At 38.1% G+C, this 25016-nt stretch overlaps 1 protein-coding gene across 1 annotated transcript in view; it reads left to right on the top strand.

Moving 5' to 3' along the window:
• THSD7B (thrombospondin type 1 domain containing 7B) overlaps positions 1-25016 on the top strand; it is a 927497-nt gene that overhangs the window by 513793 nt on the left and 388688 nt on the right. The window contains 1 exon segment of the mRNA XM_033231647.1: positions 939-1042. Coding sequence (XP_033087538.1) covers positions 939-1042 — 104 coding nt within the window.

The raw sequence follows: 25016 nt of genomic DNA, 5'->3' as shown, positions 1-25016 counted from the left end.
TCAGAGGTATTGGCTCATATGAAAAGGGTTAAAATGTACTAAGTGAAAGAGCAGAATCTGTAGTTATACTTAGGGTTGGGGTTTTCTGGAATATTGTGAAGAGACAGATTTAAGGTTGGGGTTTTCTGGAATATTGTGAAGGACACAAGTCATCATCTGCCCTGTGAGTCATAAAAAGAGAGTTTTGTTGACCTGAGAAAGAAAAGCCAGTAGAAAGTGAGAAGATTGCCTTCCGGATTGTATCCTCTGAGGACTAGAAATCATGGTATTTTATCAACGCAGGTCCATTCCTCTTTCCTAAGATGAACTATCGGATAAGATAGGTCCATGGTGCCCGTTCTTTTACTCTATAACCTATTGAGATGTTTGATTTGCTTCAGAAGACCTTGGAAACACCTTATAAATGGAAGCAGTGGATTAAGTGTGAAGGTTTGTACCTCAAGCTTATAAAAATTTTGAAGCAGAAGATTAATGTGAAGTTCATACCTCAAGCTTATCGATGTTCAAACCTTGATTCTCTAACGCACCAATGGGACATAAGGATTTTCTCTCTCTTTTTTTCTTGTATTTTTTTTTGAAACAATTTTAAGTGCATAAAGAACTAGACCCTCTAGACTGATCTGTGCCTCTAATGTTTATTATTGCCACTTTTCTATATTAACCAAAGTTTATGTGCAAAATATCCAATTTCAGTTTTTTCTCATTAGCCACAGTACCAATTCAAAAACATTGAATTACTGCCTAAATCATGAATCTGGGGTAGAGTGGACTATTGTTATTCTAGTGCTTGCCAAAGCTTGGTTTTATGACATTGGTTTCACTTCCAGTTTTATTGAATTACTGTCTTTATGTTTTTTTAAACTTCAAACATATCTAAGTATTTCTTCTGCATGTTGATCACAGTGAAGTTTCTAGTCTATTGTTTTTGGTAATCACAGGTGGAAGCCACAGAAATGGAGCCCTTGCATCTTAGTGCCAGAGTCTGTCCGGCAGGGAATAATGGGCAGCAGTGAAGCCTGTGGAAAGGGGTTACAAACAAGAGGTAAGATGATTTTTACATAGATTTTTATTAATACATAAGTTAATATTATGTAACTCATATGTGTTGCTTATTTTTATACTTGAATGAATTGTGATATTATTGGCTTGAATTATTTATATTTATTGATGTTGAATATAAATAGGATTTGGCATAATTAACATTTTATATTAGATTAACTATAACCAGTTAGTGTACCTAAGGACTAAAGAAATATAAGCAAATATCTGTTCTCAGTCATAGCATACACTAATGCTCATGTTCCAAATACATATTAGATATTACCTGGTATCTGTGAATGAAGGTTATATCAAGATTAAATTCAACTGTCTGTATACTTTAGATTTTTTGGTGCTAATTAAATATTTGTTGATGAATGAAAGAATAACTGAATGAATTGACTAATCTTAATGATCATAGGATATTGCTTAAATATAATTGTCATATACATACTCGTATCTTATATGTCAAATGCATACAAAGGAAGTATTAAAATTTCTGGAAGACATATGAATAAGCTTCTGGACCTGAGTAGAACTGCCTTTTATCATCAATGTCTAGAAGGTGTGGGAAATCTCTGAACAGTACTCAGAATCATCAGACTGTTCACTTTTCTATTTCATTCATAATCTAGGTGCCAATTATATGAAGCTTGATATGAAGCGCATTATTCTAGAACTTGTGGAATCAATCAAAGTATACTGGTTTCATAATTAATGTTCTTTTACAAGGCATATTTAGAATTAAGTTTCTATTTTTGTTACATAGGTCATCCTTTGGAAATAATACCCCTGTCAAAAAATGTATAGATGAAATTGATTGGTCAGGTAGTTTGATTTAAGACTTCCGTGGGGATTATAAGAATGAACCACTTTCTTAAGACACGTTACTTTTATATATCACTAAATTATTGTAATAATATGATATTGTTATTTTAAGATTTTTGACTACTTTCTGCTGGGAAATTGTTACAGAATATCCAAATCACCAATATCTACTCCATGGATGGAACCCTATTAAAAAGTGGCACCTTTATGTAGTGTACAGTTTAAATAGTACCTTGAATTTGTTACTCTATGATACTACAATACTAAACAAAATCATTTAGTAAATTCTGCAGGGATATTGTTTGTAAATGATGTAGAATTATCACATAAAAAGCAAGATATTTCATATTTTCTAGAATATGAAATCTCTTTGGATTTCAATTTAAATGAACATTTCTAGCTGGATGCCTGATAGTCCTTTAGATTAGGCAATGAACTTTCTCTAAATTTGATACCAACATTAGAACAATCCTGGTGTTTAGATGATGGGCAAGTTGCACTTTTAGCATAGTAGGATGGGTCTTCAATTTTAGGATCATGGAGGAAAGACATTTCTACCTCCATCTTTTCTTTAAATTAAGAACCATAAAGGAAAATGCAAAACAATAAAACGAAATACATCTCCAGTGAAATCAATCTCCTTTAAAAATCACTCCAAAGAACTAGGAATACAGTAAACTTACTTTCAGGTAATTAGGAGCCATCAGTAACCTACATCATAATATATAAATTTGGAAAGTAAATGGAGATATGGTAAAGTACTTTGCAGAACAGGATTACACCTAAGTGTTGGCAAGGGTGAAGGTGTGGGAGCTGGAGGGAAATAAAATGATATATCCTGGACAACTCCAGGAAGAAACCACATTCTGCAGAAGGAAGTGTGCAAGTGTGTGTGTGTGTGTGTGTGTGTGTGTGTGTGTGTATTGGGAGCTGAAGATAAAAACTGGAGCTCTGAAAGTCTGAACAAAGAGCAGCAAGATTCCTCCTTGTTTAAGTTCCTCACCTTTCACTCTACCGAGTCAGATTTCTACCTTTTATTTTTCTTGTGGGAGCATGGAGATGTATTCTCTGGGAAACAGAGAGGTTTTAGACTCTGGACAATAAGCAGAGGTGGGTGGAGATGCGGGGCTAGACTGAATCAGGTGGATCAAAGGAATTATGAATAAGGAATATGAGACTCTGAATAAGGAATTATGAGACTCTGATTTCCTCTGAACATTAAACTGCTAAGAGTTGAAGATAGAGAAATGAGAATATAAAGGGGAGAAAAGTACCAAAGAAATAATACTAGAAAAATACTCATTAAGGAGCCAAAATGATTAAATAAGGCCCATATCAAGGCTTGTCATTGTGATATTTCAGACCACATGGGGTAAAGTCATTACCCTAAAGGCTTCCAGAGTAAACAGCATGATCTCTCACCCAGAGTTCTTGAATAAGATTATAGGACTTTTCACATCAGCATTGGAAAGTGGAAGGAAATAGAGCAATAGCTTCTAAATGTGGAATGAGAATATTTTCAACCAAGAAGTCCATATTAAGTTATCATTCAGTTATTAGGATAACATGAAAATGTTTGCAGAAAACAAAATCTCCAAAAGCTTACCTTCAAAGCATCCTGTGTTGAGAAGTAAATAGAGTATATGCCTCATCAAAGATGAATAAATCAGGATGCACACTGGATATCCTCCCCAGAAGAGAGGACATTGGCATTCCTAGGAAGAAAGAGAGGGGAAATTCATGGACCACTGCTGTTCACAGGCCTCGAGTTGTTCACTAGGCTCATGTGGTGACAGCAGGAGACCTATAAAGTGTCAGGAGGGGTGTTTTAACATAAACAATAGAAAGAATAGAGGATTTGTCAGGTTTGACCTGGACAATTGCACTGAGAAGCATTTCATAGGTATAAAAGCACTTATCCAGATTCATAGAAATGTCTTCAAATAAAAATGTTGTAGATAGGAGGTATAGTTACAATATACTTTTTCAGCTTACCTATAAAGAATATATTGTCATAAAAGCAAAAACATTAAATTATGGATTTAAAGCAAAAAATGTGATTCAACAATATTGAGAGTTTAGTGAAGGGACCTGGGAGGTGTTGTCCTCAAAAAGACAACAGTAGAAAACACCTATCATTAAGGAATTGGCTAATGGAGCTATATGAATATATTTTTAGAAACATGAAGTACCCATTAGAAGAAACTGTAGAGCAGTAAAAAATAATTGACTCAAAGTGAGGAGTCAGGTAATTATTTGTTTTATCATTATTCAAGTTTCAATGCTATGAATATGTACTACTTTGGTAAAAATTTATTTTTTAACATAATCTGGCCAGGTGTGATGGTTCACGCCTGAATCTCAGCACTTTGGAAGTCTGAGGTGAGAGGATTCCGTGAGCTCAAGAGTTCAAGACCAGCCTGGATAATATGGCAAGACCCCGTGTCTATGAAAATAGAAATTTTTAAAAAATGAGCCAGACATGGTAATGTATGCCTGTAGTCCCAGCTACTCAGAAGGCTGAGGTGGGAGGATCGTTTGAACCTGGGCAGCTGAGGCTACAGTGAGCTGTGATCATACCACTGCATTTCAGCCTGGGTGACAGAATAAGACCCTGGCTCAAACAATAATAATAATGCAATAAAGTGATCTATTCAATGTTCTAAGGGATTATTTAAGTAAATACATTGTAAAATGCTGAAAAAGCTAGGTCCAGGAAGGAAATTCAGGTGGGGGAAGGGAGGAAGAGGGACCTGCCTGTTTTATACTGTATGAAGAAGCTTCTGCTGTCAGCATTGTTTGCTGGTTTAAACAGATACGGTCTTGTTTCTTCACGCATATTAATAGGATGGATTGTGGTTCCTAAAAATACATGTCCCCATGCTAATCATCATAACCTGCACATATGACTTTATTTGCAAAAAGGATCTTTGTAGATGTAATTAATTTAAGGATTTAAAGCCTTTATCAATTTGGAAAAGTTTATTTTGTCTTTGAGTTCTTTGTATCCCAGAGGGAGTTTGAACTCATACCATAAAGTCATGGGAAGACCGGCTTGAGGTTATACATTCTCATGAAGGATTCTCCTCTCTTGCTATCCAATGCTATGCTTTAGAATTGCAAGTTGTCTTGCCAAAACCTTGTGCCTAGCAAGTTTATTTCTATCTAGTTCATCCCTAAACACTAAGGGTGAATGTTAGTTGCCATTGCTTCTAGTGTGGGAATTTTGTAAGATTCTCCATAGCCAACCTTATATTTTTTTCCTTCTGTGCATTATGAATCCATAAAAGTAAAAACTGGCATCTTCAAGATTTAATAGAAACCCTTGGGATGAAATTTGTCTTTCTTGTTTACCTTGCAGGGCCTCATACTTTCACTTTGTTTTGGGTGTTATGGATTCCTTACTTTCAGACCAGCCCAGCAATACATTCAGAAAATACATATGTTACCGTATGCTTTAGTCTTTTTCATTTGAAAGGATATTTCAGAATTTGTGTGCCATTAGACTGCCAGAAACAGAAGTACCACTTGTTTTATTTCATTGTGCGTTGGTTGCTGACCTGTTTAATTGGTTCATGGTTAAGATTTCATTCGTATAATAATTTTTCAGTTAAAAAATAAGAAAAACAAGAAGGTAGAACAGCACATAGAGTTATAACTGTAGCTACACGTCTACACCATCTCCAGGAAGATGGGCATTTTGAGTTTCATTGTCCTAGTTGTCTCGTACTTCCAGAAGACCCAAGTATTCTTTCTGCCCAGAGTCTTGTGCTTTATCAGAGTAACATTTTTAACAGTGACTTATATTTTATGGCAAATGAAAGTATAAGAAGAAGAAATTTAAACATAATAATACACTTTGTAGAAACTGCCCTTAAAATGCTAAAACTTTAGTACTAAAAAAAGAGAGAGAGAAAAGTCGAGATGCTGTCATTTCTATAAGTGGAGTGTATTGCGCTAGGGACTGATTTTTTGTTTTGCTATCCACTATTTTAAAGCTGACTTAATGGACTTTCCAGTATTTTTCTTTTGTACGAACTTGCTGGTCATTTATCAGCCCGTGAGTATACTCTGTCAGCGACAGACTTGGCATTATGGCACTGTAATGGATACAGAGTAGGTACTGGAGATCGAAATCATCTTGTCTATGATATCGTTGACTTTTTTGAACTATCTATAGTCTTTTTTGGTTTATTTTCACTGAACAGTGTTTAGGTGGACCAAAAGAGGCAGATCTCTAAATTCTGTCAAATCTTTTTGTTCTTCTTTAATTAGTTTTTGTCACAGTTTTCTTACTCAATAGTTTTGATGGAGATTCTGTATGCCTTTCTTTGCATTCAAGGAACCCCTTTAAAGTAAAGATGTTTTTCTGGGAAAAAAAATGAGCAAAATAATTCACTTTCAAAATTAGTTGTGGATTACCTTTAGTTTTTGCTTGTTTGTTTTGAATGGAATTAGAAATCAGAAGAAGTTAAATGATGGAGATCTAAAGTCTTACTTATACAGCAATAATACCTGGTATTTAAAAATGAAAATCCGTAAGAAACATATATTTGTGTGTATTTACCATTTTTGTCTGATATGCTTAACATAACATTTCATAATCTAGTCTTTCACTAAGGCTTGTAATATGTGATTGAATCATTAAGAATTGATTTATGATCAGGCGCGGTGGCTCACACCTGTTAATCCCAGCACTTTGAGTGGCTGAGGCAGGTGGATTACCTGAGGTCAGGAGTTCGAGACCAGTCTGACCAACATGGTGAAACCCCATCTATACTAAAAATACAAAAATTAGCTGGACATGGTGGTAGGTGCCTGTAATCCCACCTACTCGGAAGGCTAAGGCAGAAGAATCTCTACAACCCGGGAGGCAGAAGTTGCAGTGAGCTAAGATCTCAAAAAAAAAAAAAAAAAAAAAAGATTAATTTGTATGATTTTCCAACATTATGTATAACATAAAGTGTATATTTATATAAAACGAAGGCAAGTAAGTTGATTGCGTGAGTTGGATTCAGAGAAAACTATTTGTGTTGTAGATCTAAGTAGTCTTATTTTCTGATTAAAAGTGTTCTCCTCAGCTATGGTATCTTCATGGAGAGAAGGTTAAAGATATTACCCACCATCAGCTCATCATCCAACTTTTGTCTGGAAAATACATAGAAATATAGCAAAACACACACTCTAAAATAAAGATGTCATTATAGTCTACCAAATGTCAAGGCAGCCAATCAGCTCGTTGTGTTCTTCTTTCTGATGCTAGGTATCCTTGTATTTTCAGAGACAAAGGATACCTCTGGAACATTGGACTTTACTTCTGCAAATGGAAGAATCATAGTCACTTAACCTTCGAGCTACAGTTTTATTCTCTGCCGTAGCCATCTACCTACATCACGAGGAAAAAGTCATTTCAGTTGATTCAGAAAGCAAAGCACCTATATAGGTTTGAACTATGACTGAACAATAGCGAGAAAACAGAGATAGTCACAGCCATTTTTATTTTTAGTATGGGAGGAGGAGGAGGAGAAAGGTTTTCTGAGAAAGAAAGTAGTTTCTTCCATTTACTTCAAGGCTTGGACAAAAACAAGCTACCTTATCCACGAGCTGTGGGCATTTCCAGTAGGGGATATGGAGCAACTGTAACCTAGCCCAGGTGCCCCTTCCACAAATGTAACTGTATTCTAAGAGGGCAAAGCCATTTGGCAGTGCTTTCTCGTGGACTTGAAGAAGAGAGGACATGAACTCTGTCCAAATCAACATATCAAAGTTGCCGATATAGGCAACAGGCAAATACTCATCTAACCACACTATTTTTAATAACTTTAGTGAGATAGTTTTTAATAACTGTGTTCATAGCATAGAAAAAATGATTACACCCCAATATTTTTGTATTAAGGATTATTCTTGGGGAGAACTGTGCCGTGAACACCAGAGTAAAATATGGAGGACATAATATTCTTTATTGATTTATCTAATTAATTAGCACCTGATACCAAATGATAGGTTATAAATATTTTAAGGAACCTAAAAAAATCTCTCCTAAATAGTATGATTTTTTAGGTGGTAAAAGGAGAGGAAGATCAGGTTAAAATGTAGAAATTAGACAGTATAGGGCAACTTTCTAAATTAAAATATCTTCAGATTATAACAAAAGGATGGGTTTTATAACACCAGAGGCATTGGTTTTGAGAGTAAAGTGTTGGATTCACAGCAAAGATTGCATTTTAATCTAAGTGAATAATGATTCTGTGAGGTATTTTTCATTTTCTTTGCATGTTTTAGGGTAGGATTATATTTGTGACTTTTATGGTTGCTGCAGGTAGAATGTGCACACTTTTTAAAATTGGTGATAAATTAAAAATAAATATTAAAGGAGATGACCAACCTAAGGCAATGATGCTTTAGTAACACAAGATGAACTAACTGCAGATTCAGAGATGCTGTCTTGTGCCAGCCTCCCGTTTTTAACGTAATAAGCTATGATACAAAGAACAGAGTAGCACCTTCTTCCACCTCTACCCACCCACATCCCAGCAGATATTTCATTGATAAAATGGTTGTTGGATGTGAAGATGGGTGGGTGGGAGGTAATTTTTTTTTTTTTTTTAATTGGTGAATGCAGTCATTTGTAAGACTGGTAGCAAGAAATTTCTCTTCTAGCTGCATGGTTCTCAGTCACAGAACTATCTTCCCTTCAGGAATGCTAATGTGAATTTCAAAGTCTACTGCAAACTGTGTAAATGTAATAGGATTATATGTCTCTTGTTCATGACTAAAATTCTATCTCTTCAAATAGACGTGAATTCCCTGGCTTCCCTTAACACTTGGATTACTAAGATCAGGGTATTCATGTCTGTTTATCTCAGGTGCCATCTCAGGATTGCATCAGAAACATGTAATGTTTGTACATTTTTTGTTTTCATTTCTAAAGAGAACAGAAGCACTAACACTCTTTCCAGGTAGCAATGAAAGAACAAGGAGACCGCCTTTGCTCCAGAGGCTCTAAAAACTAACAGAGGAGTGTGAAAACTCAGCCTCACCACTACTCGGAATGCAAACAAATACAAAAGTTGTGAAACAATGCCTCTTTATGCCAACCATGTTATGAAAAATTTACATTGTGAGAAAAACAAAATAAAAAACAAATCACTCTTTTAGCTGAGGTGTATGGGGAATGAGAATTTAAAACCTACTAGAGTCTATTAAATTTAGCAAGTACATAAAGTAATCTGCCTCATAGCAGGATATGAGATGTAGGAACTGAAAATGGGAAAGCTGGGGGTTTTTGAAGACTTTGTAATTATGCCAGGAAGGGTTTTGAAAGCCTATACAAGAAGAATGACTTTAGGAATGGATTAGAAGGAATATACATAAAAAGCATTTTAGGAAATAAAACAATGGGACTTAACAGCTAACTTTATGTACAGAGCACAGGATAGTGATGAGTTGAAATTTCGGACTCTGTGGTTTTAGGCCAATGAGAATAGGATAATATTGACATTAAAAAGTTGACATCAATAATTGACATAAAAATGCACACACACAGATTGCACATACACAGTGAGAGAGGACTTAAATATGCAAGAATAATTATTTCTAGAAACACACACACACACATATATATATATATGAATCATTTGTATAAAGGTTGAAGTTGATACCAGTTTCTACTGAAAGCACAGAGGGCAGGTACAGGCCTAAGACCTAGAGGCAAACTGGTGTGATGACAAGGATGCTCCTTCACTTGGAAATGCGAGGGACATGACTCAAATCATAGTTGTTCCACTCACGACTTGAGTGTACTTGGTTGAACCACTTAACCTCTCAATATTCTTATCTATGAAGTGGATAATAATTCCAATTTTTTGATGCTTTTACCAGTGCTTATCGTTGCTCAGGAAATATTGATCTCCTTTTCTTTTTCAAACCTCGGAAGACAGCAATCCTTAGAAGGCAGGGAAAATGGAAGTATTACAAGACATGTTTTTTTAAAGTAAGTGAGTGGAAATTAGTGGAGAGATTCATTATTATATGAATACAAGGGTGAAGTGGGGGGCGGGGGGGTTTGTGACCAAATGATCTTCCTCTTAGAAATCCTCAATTAAAAAAAAAAGAAAGAAAGAAAAAAGAAATCCTCAGTAGAGTTAGCATATTGAAGGCTCTTAGATTGTGGCAATAAAGAAGTGTATTACTTTTTTTCCTTTTACGTAACAGAGTTTTCTCTAACTCATTTACCTATGACTGTTTATCATGAAATAGCACCTAAGATCTTTATGCTATTTAAAAATGTGGGTATGGTATCATAAAAATCACATAGGGGCAATTAAAAAAATATGTGTGTGGTATTGTCAAATGTTTGTAAAATAATTGTGTAAATAAAGACAGTAAAATGATTTGGCAATTGAGTGGATGTAGCTGAATATACAGACTCTAGTCTCAACAAAGTAATTGTATATTTTTTTAAATAATAATTTTGGGACCAAGGGCTAACAGCAAACAAATATTGAGTAGATGGATTTACAAAATATTTGCCAAAGAAAACCAAGAAATAAATAGCTTTAAAATTCAGGATTCAAAGAGTGATGATAGGACCACCCTGTACAAATATGAAGAAAAAAGAGAAAAAAATACTGGGGTAAATATATTGAAGGTGTTCGAGAGGGAGGAAATACTTGAGTAAGTATGATTTTTGGGTGAGGGGATATGATTAATGCATAAAGGAGTTCAGGATTTGGAAAAGAAAATCCTGTTTTCTTCCTTCTAAACTCCAACGGAAACTATCGGAACCGAAGTATAAGGGCAATGTGGAAGAAAGATAAAAGACCTCTTTATAAAATGGCTCAATGTATGTAGAAACCTCTCTCCCAGTAGTTATGCGTGATCTTCTCATTTTAAATCCAGTAATTACTTTTCAGCCCCAAATAGTTTTCTTTTTTTCTTTTTCTTTTTCTGTTTTTTTTTTTTTTTTTTTAGACGGAGTCTCGCTCTGTTTTCCAGGCTGTAGAGCCTGCAACCTACGCCTCCCGGTTCAAGGGTTTCTCCTGCCTCAGCCTCCTCAGTAACTGGGATTACAAGGTGTGTGCCACCACACCTGGCTAATTTTTTTTGTATTTTTAGTAGAGAAAGGGTTTCACCTTATTAGCCAGGATGGTCTTGATCTCCTGACCTCGTGATCCACCCGCCTGGGCCTCCCAAAGTGCTGGGATTACAGACGTGAGCCACCACGCCCGGCCCAAAGAGTTTTCTTTCTGAGACTCCGTAACTCTACTCCTGTTTTGCGGTTTTCTCCTGGTGCTTACTCTGTCTCTCTACTGCTCAGATCCCAAGTTGCTGAGCTCCACTTCTCTTTCTCCACTGAAACCTTACATGGCATCATTCTTCAAGCTTCTCCTTTTGTGGTTTCCATCTTTAATGTCTCCCCAGATCATTCCAGCTCTGCCTAGGATTTAAGCTCTTTAGATAATCCCCAGATCTTTATTTCAAGGGAAGTCTCCCTCTCAGTACTAGGCTTAGAATTTTCCCCTGCTGAACACCAGTCACCTTACAGACAATATAATGATCGTTCAAATTCATTGTTTCTAAAAGTGAACCTATTTTCTCTTCCTGAGTTTTCAATCTTAAGGAGTTGCGTGTCCGTTGATCCATTAACAGAATCAGGCTTAGAATCCTGTCAGTTCCATCCTCATGAGGACTCTCCAGCCTATTCCCTTTTTCTAGACCACTGTTGATATCCACCTGAGAATTGTAGTAACATCCCATGGCTCTAGGTACATTTCTTACAAATCCATCACAATTATAAAGCAAAGGTCATCTGTGTAGAGTAACTCGTATGATTATCTCAGTTACCTGCCCAATAATTTTCAGTGGCTGTCCTTTTCTATTCAAAGTCATTATTACCATGCACACTTGTATGTCTCTCATATCCCTCATCCACTAGCCATTAATCAGGCATTACCCATAATCTACAAACACTCATCAACTCTTGGCTTCTCCTTTAACCTGGAAATCTTCTCACCTTTCTTCACTTGTTGTGATCCTATATTCTATCCTAGTCCCATCTCATGCATCTCTTTCTCCAAATAATTCCATTCTCCCAGTTGTAATTCAGCAATTCTCAGTATTCATTCCCTTCTTATTTATACTTTATGTTTAGGAATTATACCTTAAAGGTTTTCTTGTTGGATTTTTCAGCTCCCAAAATGCAGAGAGTGTACCTTATTCATCTTTATATCCCCAGTGCCCCAAATAGTGATATATTACACATTTAAAAGTTACTCCATAAATGTTTGCTCAATAAATATTAATCCATGTGCCATTATTGGAGGTTCAGAGGTTTGGGAAACTATGATGAACAAAAATACATGTAATGAATGTATGATTTTATTCTGGAAAGTCAAATGTAGAAATTATAACACATTAAAATTACTATAACAAAACACTTTTTCTGTGCTTAAATCAAGTAATGGAAAGGGGAACTGTGCTTATGAGAGTTTAATCTCCTAGAGAGTAGAGGCTCTATCAGCTTTACTGTGTGTGTGCATATTTTACAGATTCCTTCAAAAGTGTATTTCTAGTGAAATAAAAATGAGATGATGAAAAAATGCCATACAACCCAATTCTCTGATGCCAGGATTCTGAATCAAATTTATATAATTTCTCAGGTGCCACTCAATGAATTTACATGAGACTGAGAGAATTTTGTCCCTTACCTATAACAGAGTGGGCCAAAAATGTGGCTTCTCTTTCTCTTTCCTTAGAATAGTGCTTTTCAATTGGGGGTGAATTTTTCCCTCAAGGTACATTTGCAACATCTGAAGACATTTTCAGTGATCACAACTAGGGGAGCAGAGGCTGTTACTGGAATAGTTCTGGCATAGCAATAGTGCTGAGATTCAGAAATGCTGCATCTGGAACCAGAAGGGGAGTGTTGGCTTCACTTCTCATGATTAAACAGATCTAATTTGAAAATATTTGTTCATTTTCAGGTCTATTCAAAATGCTTCCCATACAAACAATATTTCTTACAACTTGTGCTTATTGTTAATAACATAAGCTAACTGGTTTAACTGTGTGTATAGATAGAAATTAATTACAAATGCATTTTAATTTGAAGTAGTGCTAAACACTTTTTTACAGAATCATTTATTTCTACATATGTGTCCAAGGCACTTCAGAATTTACAACTGGCTGGTGGATGGTGATGTGACAGTTGCAAAACTGCAAACTCACAATTCAATTCTAAAACACTTGTGTAGACTGAAAATTTGAGTACTGTGTCATCTTATTAGCAACTCCCCTTGGAAGCCTAGGTTTTGGAATGACATGTATGGCGTAATTATACTTCACCAAAAGAGCTGTTTATTATGTTTTAGAACCTGTGAAATGTAGTTTGTATTGGTATTATTACAACAATCTAATCTACTGTTAATGTAGGTGGTCTCTAATAAGTACTTTTTCTTCCTTACATTACCAGGAAAATAATTTTGTCTACATGGTTGTTGTTATCTACCATATTAGATTATTTATTCACTGATGCTAACTACCCATATTTGCTGGACTTAAAAGATCCTCACCCTTTCCTTAACTCCCAACTGCAATTTTAGCATGCCAGTTATCTTCAGTCACTCTAGACCACTTCTTCCTCATAACCCCGCTCTGTATTGCCTATGCCATGTATATTATAACTTCCTCATTAGTTATTTCATCTTATGGGTTAAATGTATACATTAATACTCCCTATCTTTACCAGTTACCTCATCTGAACAGTGTGTTTTCTTCTTTAGTTTGTGGAACTATGAATCAAATTGCATACCCTCTCCTTGCCATGGGATAGGTGGCATGATTTCCCAGCCATTGCCTATGGTACTCGTTTCCCGGATTTTGAATATTAAATTGAGTGGGCCCAGGTGGTGCTTTTCATCAAAACTTCTTGCTATTAAGAACCACTTTAGGGCGTGCCCAAGATGGCCAAATAGGAACAGTTCCAGCCTCCAACTCCCAGCGTGAGCAACACAGAAGATGGGTGATTTCTGCATTTTCAACTGAGGTACCGGGTTTGTCTCACTGGGGCGTGTCGGACAGTTGGCACTGGTCCACAGGTGCAGTCCAACCAGCGAGAGCTGAAGCAGGGCGAGGCATCACCTCACCTGGGAAGCGCAAGGGGAAGGGAATTCCTTTTCCTAGCCAAAGGAAATTGAGACACACAACACCTGGAAAATCGGGTAACTCCCAACCTAATACTGCGCTTTACCAAGTGTCTTAGCAAACAGCACACCAGGACAGTATATCCCACACCTGGCCCAGAGGGTCCAACGCCCACGGAGCCTCTCTCATTGCTAGCACAGCAGTCTGAGATCTAACTGCAAGGTGGCAGCGAGGCTGGGGGAGGGATGCCCACCATTGCTGAGGCTTAAGCAGGTAAACACAACCTCCCGGGAAGCTTGAATTGGGTGGAGCCCACCACAGCTCAAGGAGGCCGGCCTGCCTCTGTAGACTCCTCCTCTGGGGACAGGGCATAGCTAAACAAAAAGCAGAAGAAACCTCGGCAGTGGTAAATGCCCCTGTCTGACAGCTTTGAAGAGAGCAGTGGATCTCCCAGCACGGACGTTGAGATCTGAGAATGGACAGACTGCCTGCTCAAGTGGGTCCCTGACCCCTGAGTAACCTAACTGGGAGACAACCCCACTAGGTGTAGACCGACACCTCACACCTCACATGGCGGGGTACACCCCTGAGACGAAGCTTCCAGAGCAAGAATCAGACAGCAACACTCCCTGTTCGGCAATATTCTATCTTCTGCAGCCTCCGCTGCTGATACACAGGAAAAAGGGTCTGGAGTGGACCTCAAGCAAACTCCAACAGACCTACAGCTGAGGGTCCTGACTGTTAGAAGGAAAACTAACAAACAAAAAGGACACCCACACCAAAAGCCCATCAGTACGTCACCATCATCAAAGACCAAAGGCACATAAAACCACAAAGATGGGGAAAAAACAGTACAGAAAAGCTGGAAATTGGCCAGGCGCGGTGGCTCAAGCCTGTAATCCCAGCACTTTGGGAGGCCGAGACGGGCGGATCACGAGGTCAGGAGATCGAGATCATCCTGGCTAACACGGTGAAACCCCATCTCTACTAAAAAATACAAAAAACTAGCCAGGCGAGGTAGCGGGTGCCTGTAGTCCCAGCTACTCGGGAGGCTGAGGCAGGAGAATGGCGTGAACCTGGGAGGTGGAGCTTGCAGTGAGCTGAGATCCGGCCACTGCACTCCAGCCCGGGCGACAGAGCGAGACTCCGTTTCAAAAAAAAAAAAAAAGCTGGAAATTCAAAAAATCAGAGCACATCTCCACCTCCAAAGGGGCGCAGCTCATCGCCAGCAACGGAACAAAGCTGGACAGAGAATAACTTTGACGAGTTGAGAGAAGAAGGCTTCAGTCGATCAAACTTCTCAGAGCTAAAGGAGGAATTACATAACCAGTGCAAAGACACTAAAAACCTTGAAAAAGAATGGATAACTAGAATAATCAATGCAGAGAAGACCTTAAAAGAACTGATAGAGATGAAAACCATAACATGAGAACTATATGACAAATGCACAAGCTTCAGTAACCAACTTGATCAACTGGAAGAAAGAGTATCAGAGATTGAACATCAAATGAATGAAATGAAGTGAGAAGAGAAGTGTAGAGAAAAAAAGAGTAAAACGAAATGAACAAAGCCTCCAAGAAATATGGGATTATGTGAAAAGACCAAATCTACATCTGATTGGTGTGCCTGAAAGTGATGGGGAAAAAGGAACCAAGTTGGAAAACACTCTGCAGCATATCATACAGGAGAACTTCCCCAATCTAGTAAGGCAGGCCAACATTCAAATTCAGGAAATACAGAGAATGCCACAAAGATACTCCTCGAGAAGAGCAACACCAAGACACATCATTGTCAGATTCACCAAAGTTGAAATGAAGGAAAAAATGTTAAGGGCAGCCAGAGAGAAAGGTCGGGTTACACACAAAGGGAAGCCCATCAGGCTAACAGCAGATCTCTCGGCAGAAACTCTACAAGCCAGAAGAGAGTGGGGGCCGATATTCAACATTCTTAAAGAAAAGAATTTTCAACCCAAAATTTCATATCCAGTCAAACTAAGTTTCATAAGTGAAGGAGAAATAAAATCCTTTACAGACAAGCAAATGCTTAGAGATTTTGTCACCACCAGGCCTGCCCTACAAGAGATCCAGAAGGAAGCCCTAAACATGGAAAGGAACAACAGGTACCAGCCATTGCAAAAACATGTCACAATGTAAAGTCCATCAATGCTAGGAAGAAACTGCATCAACTAGCGAGCAAAATAACCAGCAAATATCATAATGACAGGATCAAGTTCACACAAAACAATATTAATGTTAAATGTAAATGGAGTAAATGGCCCAATTAAAAGACACAGACTGGCAAATTGGACAAAGAGTCAAGACCCATCAGTTTGCTGTATTCAGAAGACCCATCTCACATGCAGAGACACATATAAGCTCAAAATAAAGGGATAGAGGAAGATCTACTAAGCAAATGGAAAACGAAAAAAAGCAGGAGTTGCAATCGTAGTCTCTGATAAAACAGACTTTAAACCATCAAAGATCAAAAGAGGAAAAGAAGGCCATTACATAATGGTAAAGGGATGAATTCACCAGGAAGAGCTAACTATCCTAAATATATATGCATGCAATACAGGAGCACCCAGATTCATAAAGCAAGTCCTTAGAGACTTACAAAGAGACTTAGACTCCCACACAATAATAATGGGAGACTTTAACACCCCACTGTCAACATTAGACAGATCAATGAGACAGAAAGTTGACAAGAATATCCAGGAATTGAACTCAGCTCTGCACCAAGTGGACCTAATAGACATCTACAGAATTCTGCAACCCAAATCAACAGAATATACATTTCTTCTCAGCACCACATCACACTTATTCCAAAATTGATCACATAGTTGGACGTAAAGCACTCCTCAGCAAATGTAAAAGAACAGAAATTATAACAAACTGTCCCTCAGACATTCAATCAAATTAGAACTCAGGACTAAGAAACACAGTCAAAACCACTCAACTACATGCAAACTGAACAACCTGCTCCTGAAGGACTACTGGGTACTTAACAAAGTGAAGGCAGAAATAAAGATGTTCATTGAAACCAATGAGAACAAAGATAAAACATACCAGAATCTCTGGGACACATTTAAAGCAGTGTGTAGAGGGAAATTTATAGCACTAAATGCTCACAGGAGAAAGCAGGAAAGATCTAAAATTGACACCCTAACATCACAATTAAAAGAACTAGAGAAGCAAGAGCAAGCACATTCAAAAGCTAGCAGAAGGCAAGAAATAACTAAGATCAGAGCAGAACTGAAGGAGATAGAGACACAAAAAAGCCTCCAAAAAATCAATGAATCCAGGAGCTGGTTTTTTGAAAAGATCAACAAAATTGACAGACTGCTAGCAAGACTAATAAGGAAGAAAAGAGAGAAGAATCAAATAGACTCAATAAAAAATGATAAAGGGGATATCACCACCGACCCCAGAGAAATACAAACTACCATCAGAGAATACTATAAACACCTCTATGCAAATAAACTAGAAACTCTAGAAGAAATGGATAATGTCCTGGACACTTACACTCTCCCAAGACTAAACCAGGAGGAAGTTGAATCTCTGAATAGACCAATAGCAGGCTCTGAAATTGAGGCAATAATTAATAGCCTACCAACCAAGAAAGGTCCAGGATCAGAGAGATTCACAGCCGAATTCTACCAGAGGTACAAGGAGGAGTTGGTACCATTACTTCTGAAACTATTGCAATCAATAGAAAAAGAGGGAATCCTCCCTAACTCATTTTACGAGGCCAACATCACTCTGATACGAAAACCTGACAGAGATACAACAAAAAAAGAGAAATTTAGACCAATATCCCCGATGAACATCGATGCAAAAATCCTCAATAAAATACTGGCAAACCGAATCCAGCAGCAGGTCAAAAAGCTTATCCACCATGATCAAGTGGGCTTCTTCCCCAGGATGCAAGGCTGGTTCAATATATGCAAGTCAATAAACATGGGCTGGTTCAATATATGCAAGTCAATAAACATAATCGAGCATATAAACAGAACCAAAGACAGAAACCACATGATTATCTCAATAGATGCAGAAAAGGCCTTTGACAAAATTCAACAGCCCTTCATGCTAAACACTCTCAATAAATTCGGTATTGATATCTCAAAATAATAAGAGCTATTTATGACAAACCCACAGCCAATGTCGTACTGAATGGGCAAAAGCTGGAAGCATTCCCTGTGAAAACTGGCACAAGACAGGGATGCCCTCTCTCACCACTCCTATTCAGCATAGTGTTGGATGTTCTGTCTAGGGCAATCAGGCAAGAGAAAGAAAGAAAGTATATTCAGTTAGGAAAAGAAGTCAAATTGTCCCTGTTTGCAGATGACATGATTGTATATTTAGAAAACACCATCATCTCAGCCCAAAATCTCCTTAAGCTGATAAGCAACTTCAGCAAAGTCTCAGGATACAAAATTAATGTGCAAAAATCACAAGCATTCTTATACACCAATAGCAGACAAACAGAGAGCCAAATCATGAATGAACTCCCATTCACAATAGCTTCAAAGAGAATAAAATTTCTAGGAATCCAGCTTACAAGGGATGTAAAGGACCTCTTCAAGGAGAACTACAAACCACTGCTCAGTGAAATCAAAGAGGACACAAACAAATGGAAGAACATACCATGCTCATGGATAGGAAGAATCAATATTGTGAAAATGGCCATACTGCCCAAGGTAATTTATAGATTCAATGCCATCCCCATTAAGCCACCAATGAGTTTCTTCACAGAATTGGAAAAAACTGCTTTAAAGTTCATGTGCAACCAAAAAAGACCCTGCATTGCCAAGACAATCCTAAGCCAAAAGAACAAAGCTGGAGGCATCATGCTATCTGACTTCAGATCATGCTACTGACTTCAAACTACAAGGCTACAGTAACCAAAATAGCATGGCACTGGTACCAAAACAGAGATATAGACCAATGGAACAAAACAGAGCCCTCAGAAATAATACCACGCATCTACAGCCATCTGATCTTTGACAAACCTGACAAAAACAAGAAATGGGGAAAGGATTCCCCATTTAATAAATGTGCTGGGAAAATTGGCTAGCCATAAGTAGAAAGCTGAAACTGGATCCTTTCCTTACTCCTTATACGAAAATTAATTCAAGATGGATTAGAGACTTAAATGTTAGACCTAATACCATAAAAACCCTAGAAGAAAACCTAGGTAATACAATTCAGGACATAGGCATGGGCAAGGACTTCATGTCTAAAACACCAAAAGCAATGACAACAAAAGCCAAAATTGACAAATGGGATCTAATTAAACTAAAGAGCTTCTGCACAGCAAAAGATACTACCATCAGAGTGAATAGGCAACCTGCAGAATGGGAGAACATTTTTGCAATCTACTCATCTGATGAAGGGCTAATTTCCAGAACCTACAAAGAGCTCAAACAAATTTACAAGAAAAAAACAACCCCATCAAAAAGTGAGCAAAGGATATGAACAGACATTTCTCAAAAAAGACATTCATACAGCCAACAGACACATGAAAAATTGCTCGTCATCACTGGTCATCAGAGAAATGCAAATCAAAACCACAATGAGATACCATCTCACACCTGTTAGAATGGCAATCATTAAAAAATCAGGAAACAACAGGTGTTGGAGAGGATGTGGAGAAATAGGAACACTTTTACACTGTTGGTGGGACTGTAAACTAGTCCAACCATTATGGGAAACAGTGTGGCAATTCCTCAAGGATCTAGAACTAGAAATACCATTTGACCCAGCCATTTCATTACTGGGTATATACCCAAAGGATTATAAGTCATGCCGCTATAAAGACACATGCACACGTATGTTTATTGTGGCACTATTCACAATAGCAAAGACTTGGAATCAACCCAAATGTCCATCTGTGTCAGACTGGATTAAGAAAATGTGGCACATATACACCATGGAATACTATGCAGCCATAAAAAAGGATGAGTTCATGTCCTTTGTAGGGACATGGATGCAGCTGGAAACCATCATTCTCAACAAACTATCGCAAGAACAGAAAACCAAATACCGCGTGTTTTCACTCACAGATGGAAATTGAACAATGAGATCACTTGGACACATGAAGGGGAACATCATACACCAGGTCCTATTGTGGGGAGGGGGGCAGGGAGGGATAACTATGGAGATACACCTAATGTAAATGACTAGTTGATGGGTGCAGCACACCAACATGGCACATGTGTACATACGTAACAAGCCTGCACGTTGTACACATGTACCCTAGAACTTAAATTATAATTTAAAAAAATGAACAACAAAAAAAAGAACCGCCTTAGTGTTTTGTTTTGCTTTGTTTTGTTTTTGAGACGGAGTCTCACTGTCGCCCAGGCTGGAGTGCAGTGGCGCGATCTCAGCTCACTGCAAGCTCCGCCTCCTGGGTTTAGGCCATTCTCCTGCCTCAGCCTCCCAAGTGGCTGGGACTACAGGCGCCGCCACCTCGCCCGGCTAGTTTTTTGTACTTTTGGTAGAGACGGCGTTTCACCATGTTAGCCAGGATGGTCTCAATCTCCTGACCTTGTGATCCACCTGCCTCGGCCTCCCAAAGTGCTGGGATTACACGCATAAGCCACCATGCCCAGCCTAGTTTGGGCTTTTTACAGATTTTTTTTTTTTTTTTTTCTCTCTCTCTCTTTTTCTTTTGAGACATGATCTGTATCATCCAGGCTGGAGTGGAGAGGCACAATCTTGGCTCACTGCAGCCTCAACCTCCCAGGCTCAAGGGATTCTTTCACCTCAGCCTCCCAAGTAGCTGGGATGACAGGTGTGTGCCACCACTACCAATTAATTTTTGTATTTTGTGTAGAGACAGCTTTTGCCATGTTGCCCAGGATGGTCTCAAACTCCTGAGCTCAAGCAATTTACCTGCCTTGGCCTGCCAAAGTGCTGGCATTCCGTGGGTGACCTACTATGCTGAGCCATAGATAATTTATTCTCCTGTTCTGTAAAATACCTCATACCTTTTCTTTTTTCCTTTCTCTTTCTCTATTTCTATCTCTATCTTTCTATCTCTTTTTTGTTAAGTTAAGCAGAATTGGTTCTCTTAATTGTAATTTTTAAACTTTGACTGAGGTACCTCAATATTCCCAACTTGTTATTCCTGTATTCTGTATTGAAAAGAATGGCATCATTGAAAAATTACTCTGGAATTTTCTCAATTTTTAACCAATCATATTTTATTAAACACAAGATCTTACAGGTTTTACCCTAAATCTATTATCCTCTCTCCCTTGTTACTTCTGCCAATTTAGTTTAATACTTCATCATGGCCAGGCGTGGTGGCTCACGCCTGTAATCCCAGCACTTTGGGAGGCCAAGGTGGGCGGATCATGAGGTCAGGAGATCGAGACCATCCTGGCCAACATGGTGAAACCTCGTCTCTACTAAAATAAAAGCCAAAAAAAAAAAAAAAAAAAAATTAGCCGGCATGGCTGTGGGCACCTGAAGTCCCAGCTACCCAGGAGGCTGAGGCAGGAGAATGGTGTGAATCCAGGAGACGGAGCTTGCAGTGAGCCGAGATTGCACCACTGCACTCCAGCCTGGGCAACAGAGTGAGACTCTGTCTCAAAAAAAAATACTTCATTATGTCACCTGGACTATTAATCTCCAAATCCCTGCCAATATTTCTAAATGATTTTTCAAACATTACTATCTCATTATGTAACTATGTCTTTAATATGTTTATACTACCTTGAATACTTCTAAAACATGAAATATAGGGCTATTTATGATCTGGCCCCTGTATTTTATTTTGTAACTCACTTGGCCCTGCCCCGCCAATACCTAATTCACCTTTACACTTAATTTTCTCCAAAAGGTCTGTCTTCCCTCTGCTTTGGCTAAAGTCTTCACAGGGCTTTCAATAAACAGTTCTCTGCTCCCATGGCATCCTTCTTTCATTCTTTTTTGGTGTTAACTTGTAATCATTGGTTAACTCGTCTTTCTCTTTCTTATTAAATACCTGTGAGCAGCAATTGTCTTTCCTTCATCTTTATATACTCTACAGGGTAGTCCTGCCTTAGCTGAGGTTTTGCTTTCCATGGTTTCAGTTTCCTATAGTATGGTACAATAAGATATTTTAAAAGAGAAGGGGCTGGGTGCAGTGGCTCATGCCTGTAATCCCAGCACTTTGGGAGGCCAAGGCAGGTGAATCATCTGAGGTCAGGAGTTCGCGACCAGCCTGGCCAACATGGTGAAACCCCGTCTCTAATAAAAATACAAAAATTAGCGAGACGTGGTGGTGAGTGCCTGTAATCCCAGCTACTTGGGAGGCTGAGGCAGAAGAATCACTTGAACCCAGGAGGCAGAGGTTGCAGGAAGCTGAGATTATGCCACTGCACTCCATCCTGGGTGACAAGAGTGAAACCCCATCTCCAAAAAAAAAAAAAAAAAAGGGAGAGAGACTACATTCATGTAATTTTATTACAGTATATTATTAAAATTGTCCTATTTTATTGTTGTTAATTTCTTATTATGCTTAATCTATAAATTAGACTTCATCATAGGTATGTATGTATATGAAAAAACAGTGTTTATAGAAGTGGGTACTTTCCACAATTTCAGGCATCCACTGGAGGTCTTGGAATGTATACCCCATGGGTAAGAGGAGACTGCTATGCATAGTGTCTGGCACATTTTTGGCACTCAGAAAATATTAGGAAAATCAATGCCTTGATGCTTATCTTTCTTGTATTCACAGAATTTTAACTAATATTTACTTTTAAAATTTTTTTCGGCCGGGCACGGTGGCTCAAGCCTGTAATCCCAGCACTTTGGGAGGCCGAGACGGGTGGATCACGAGGTCAGGAGATCGAGACCATCCTGGCTAACACCGTGAAACCCCATCTCTACTAAAAAATACAAAAACTAGCCGGGCAAGGTGGCTGGCGCCTGTAGTCCCAGCTACTCGGGAGGCTGAGGCAGGAGAATGGCATAAACTCGGGAGGCGGAGCTTGCAGTGAGCTGAGATCCGGCCACTGCACTCCAGCCCGGGCGACAGAGCGAGGCTCCATCTCAAAAAAAAAAAAAAAAAAAAATTTTTTTTTCATTATGAAAGGTTTCCAGTATACAACTCATACATGTACCTATCCATGTACCAGTATTTAATACTAATATACTACTTTCACATTTCATTTCTTCTCCCTCCTCTCCCTCTGTATCTCTGCTGACATTTGTTTACTTGTCTCAAATATAGTCTCCTAGTTGAGTATGTAATTGGCTCAATTTTCTTCACATTTTCTCGCTGGAGTTACTATAGAACAAGAACAAGGCCTTTTCCAATTAAAACACTAGCACAACCAGCAACATCACAACAAATGCTAAAGAGAAAACTTGTCGATTGAATGAATATTTGGTTTTCCACTTTACCTAGTAATAGAGTGATATATGCTTAGTCTCTTGCTCTAAAATATATGTTATACAAATGCATATATATGTTTCTTTGCTTCTATTCTCTTTGAATTTTGATTTCTATGGCAATTTTGAACTTTGCTACATATCGTGCCTTCATCCATCAAACAGACAAAATATTATAGAATATTTTGAATTACACAGAATATTTTGCCCTACTGAAATTAAAAAATCCTTTTTTTTTTTGGTTTTCGTTTTTGTTTTGTCTTTTAGATGGAATCTCACTCTGTTGCCAGGCTGGAGGGCAGTGGTGCGATCTCAGCTCACTGCAACCTCCTACCCCCTGGTTCAAGCAATTCTCCTGCCTCAGTTTCCTGAGTAGCTAGGATTACAGGTACACGCCACCTTGGCCAGCTAACTTTTGTATTTTAGTAGAGACAGGGTTTCACCATGTTGGCCAAGATGGTCTTGACCTCGTGACCTTCTCGCCTCATGCTCCCAATGTGCTGGGATTACAGGCGTGAGCCACTGCACCCAACCAAAAAATCTTTTTAGGTAGTAGATTTTCCCTGCTTATATGTTTTTAAATGCTGAGGTTCCATGGTGGCTAATTTGTTTTCATTCCTATCTGAGACCTCAAAACATTTTATCTTCTGTCGGATCAGATAGATTAGACTTTGCTAATACATGTCCTGTGTGATCTGACCTCTTTCACTCACAGAGGATTGAGCTCATCTGAATTTGTTTTATGGTAGATATTTTACAGTCATCATTGAATAATGGTGCAATCTGTTAACCCAGAAGGTTAAAAGTCAAATTTCCATTTTTCTCTTGTTGTAAATGGTTTGAGATTCTTTGGGGAAAACAAATCCATTCGGGTTGAAAATGAGTTTTATTCTTCACATATTCCATATCGCAAATTTCTTTTACATGTTTTCTCTTGACCCAAAAGCTTCAGACTTAGGATAATTCATGTTATATGTTGTTTACAAATTTACTAAGTCCTTCATTTTATTCTGAACTAGAATTTTTTCATAGTTTTCTTCAGCTTAATTCTTATTGCACTTAGGGATTATTTTTCTTGCTTTCATTAGTTTCTTAAAAATTTTATATGCTTACCTTTTTAGTTATAGTGACTCAATTTGCTACCCAAACACAGAACTTGCAACAAAATAGAGGAATCCTACCTCTAAGGGGCTAACAAACAAGTTGGTAAGGATCTATTAGCAAGGCTGTTGAAGCTAAGTAATTATCTATCATGAATGCTGTCACTGTCTTTCTGTCACTGTCTTTTGGATTCTGGTAATGAGAGCAATGTAGTTAACATGGACTATAAACTCATAATGCAGATAGGATCTTAAATCATTTTGTGCATCTGATTTTTACTAATGGTTAATTAATTACCAAATACTACCATTGAATGCTAAATGACAGTTTTTACAAGCAAATACTATACACATGTAGGTTGAGATAAATTTCAGATATTTCTAAAAATGTCCCCAACTCTCTTATAATTGTCATTGAAAACAACAACTACACAGAGGAGGGAGTAGTAGAGTACAGCTCCTCCCACCTGGGCTCTGGCTTGGGTGGATGGTCCCTAGGTGTAAGCTCCACTAGCTAGAA

The sequence above is a fragment of the Trachypithecus francoisi genome, unplaced genomic scaffold (genome assembly GCF_009764315.1).
Source record: "Trachypithecus francoisi isolate TF-2019V2 unplaced genomic scaffold, Tfra_2.0 Lachesis_group13, whole genome shotgun sequence".
Taxonomy (NCBI): domain Eukaryota; kingdom Metazoa; phylum Chordata; class Mammalia; order Primates; family Cercopithecidae; genus Trachypithecus; species Trachypithecus francoisi.
The sequence above is the reverse complement of the archived record's forward strand: the minus strand, read 5'-3'. Positions and strand labels throughout refer to the sequence as shown.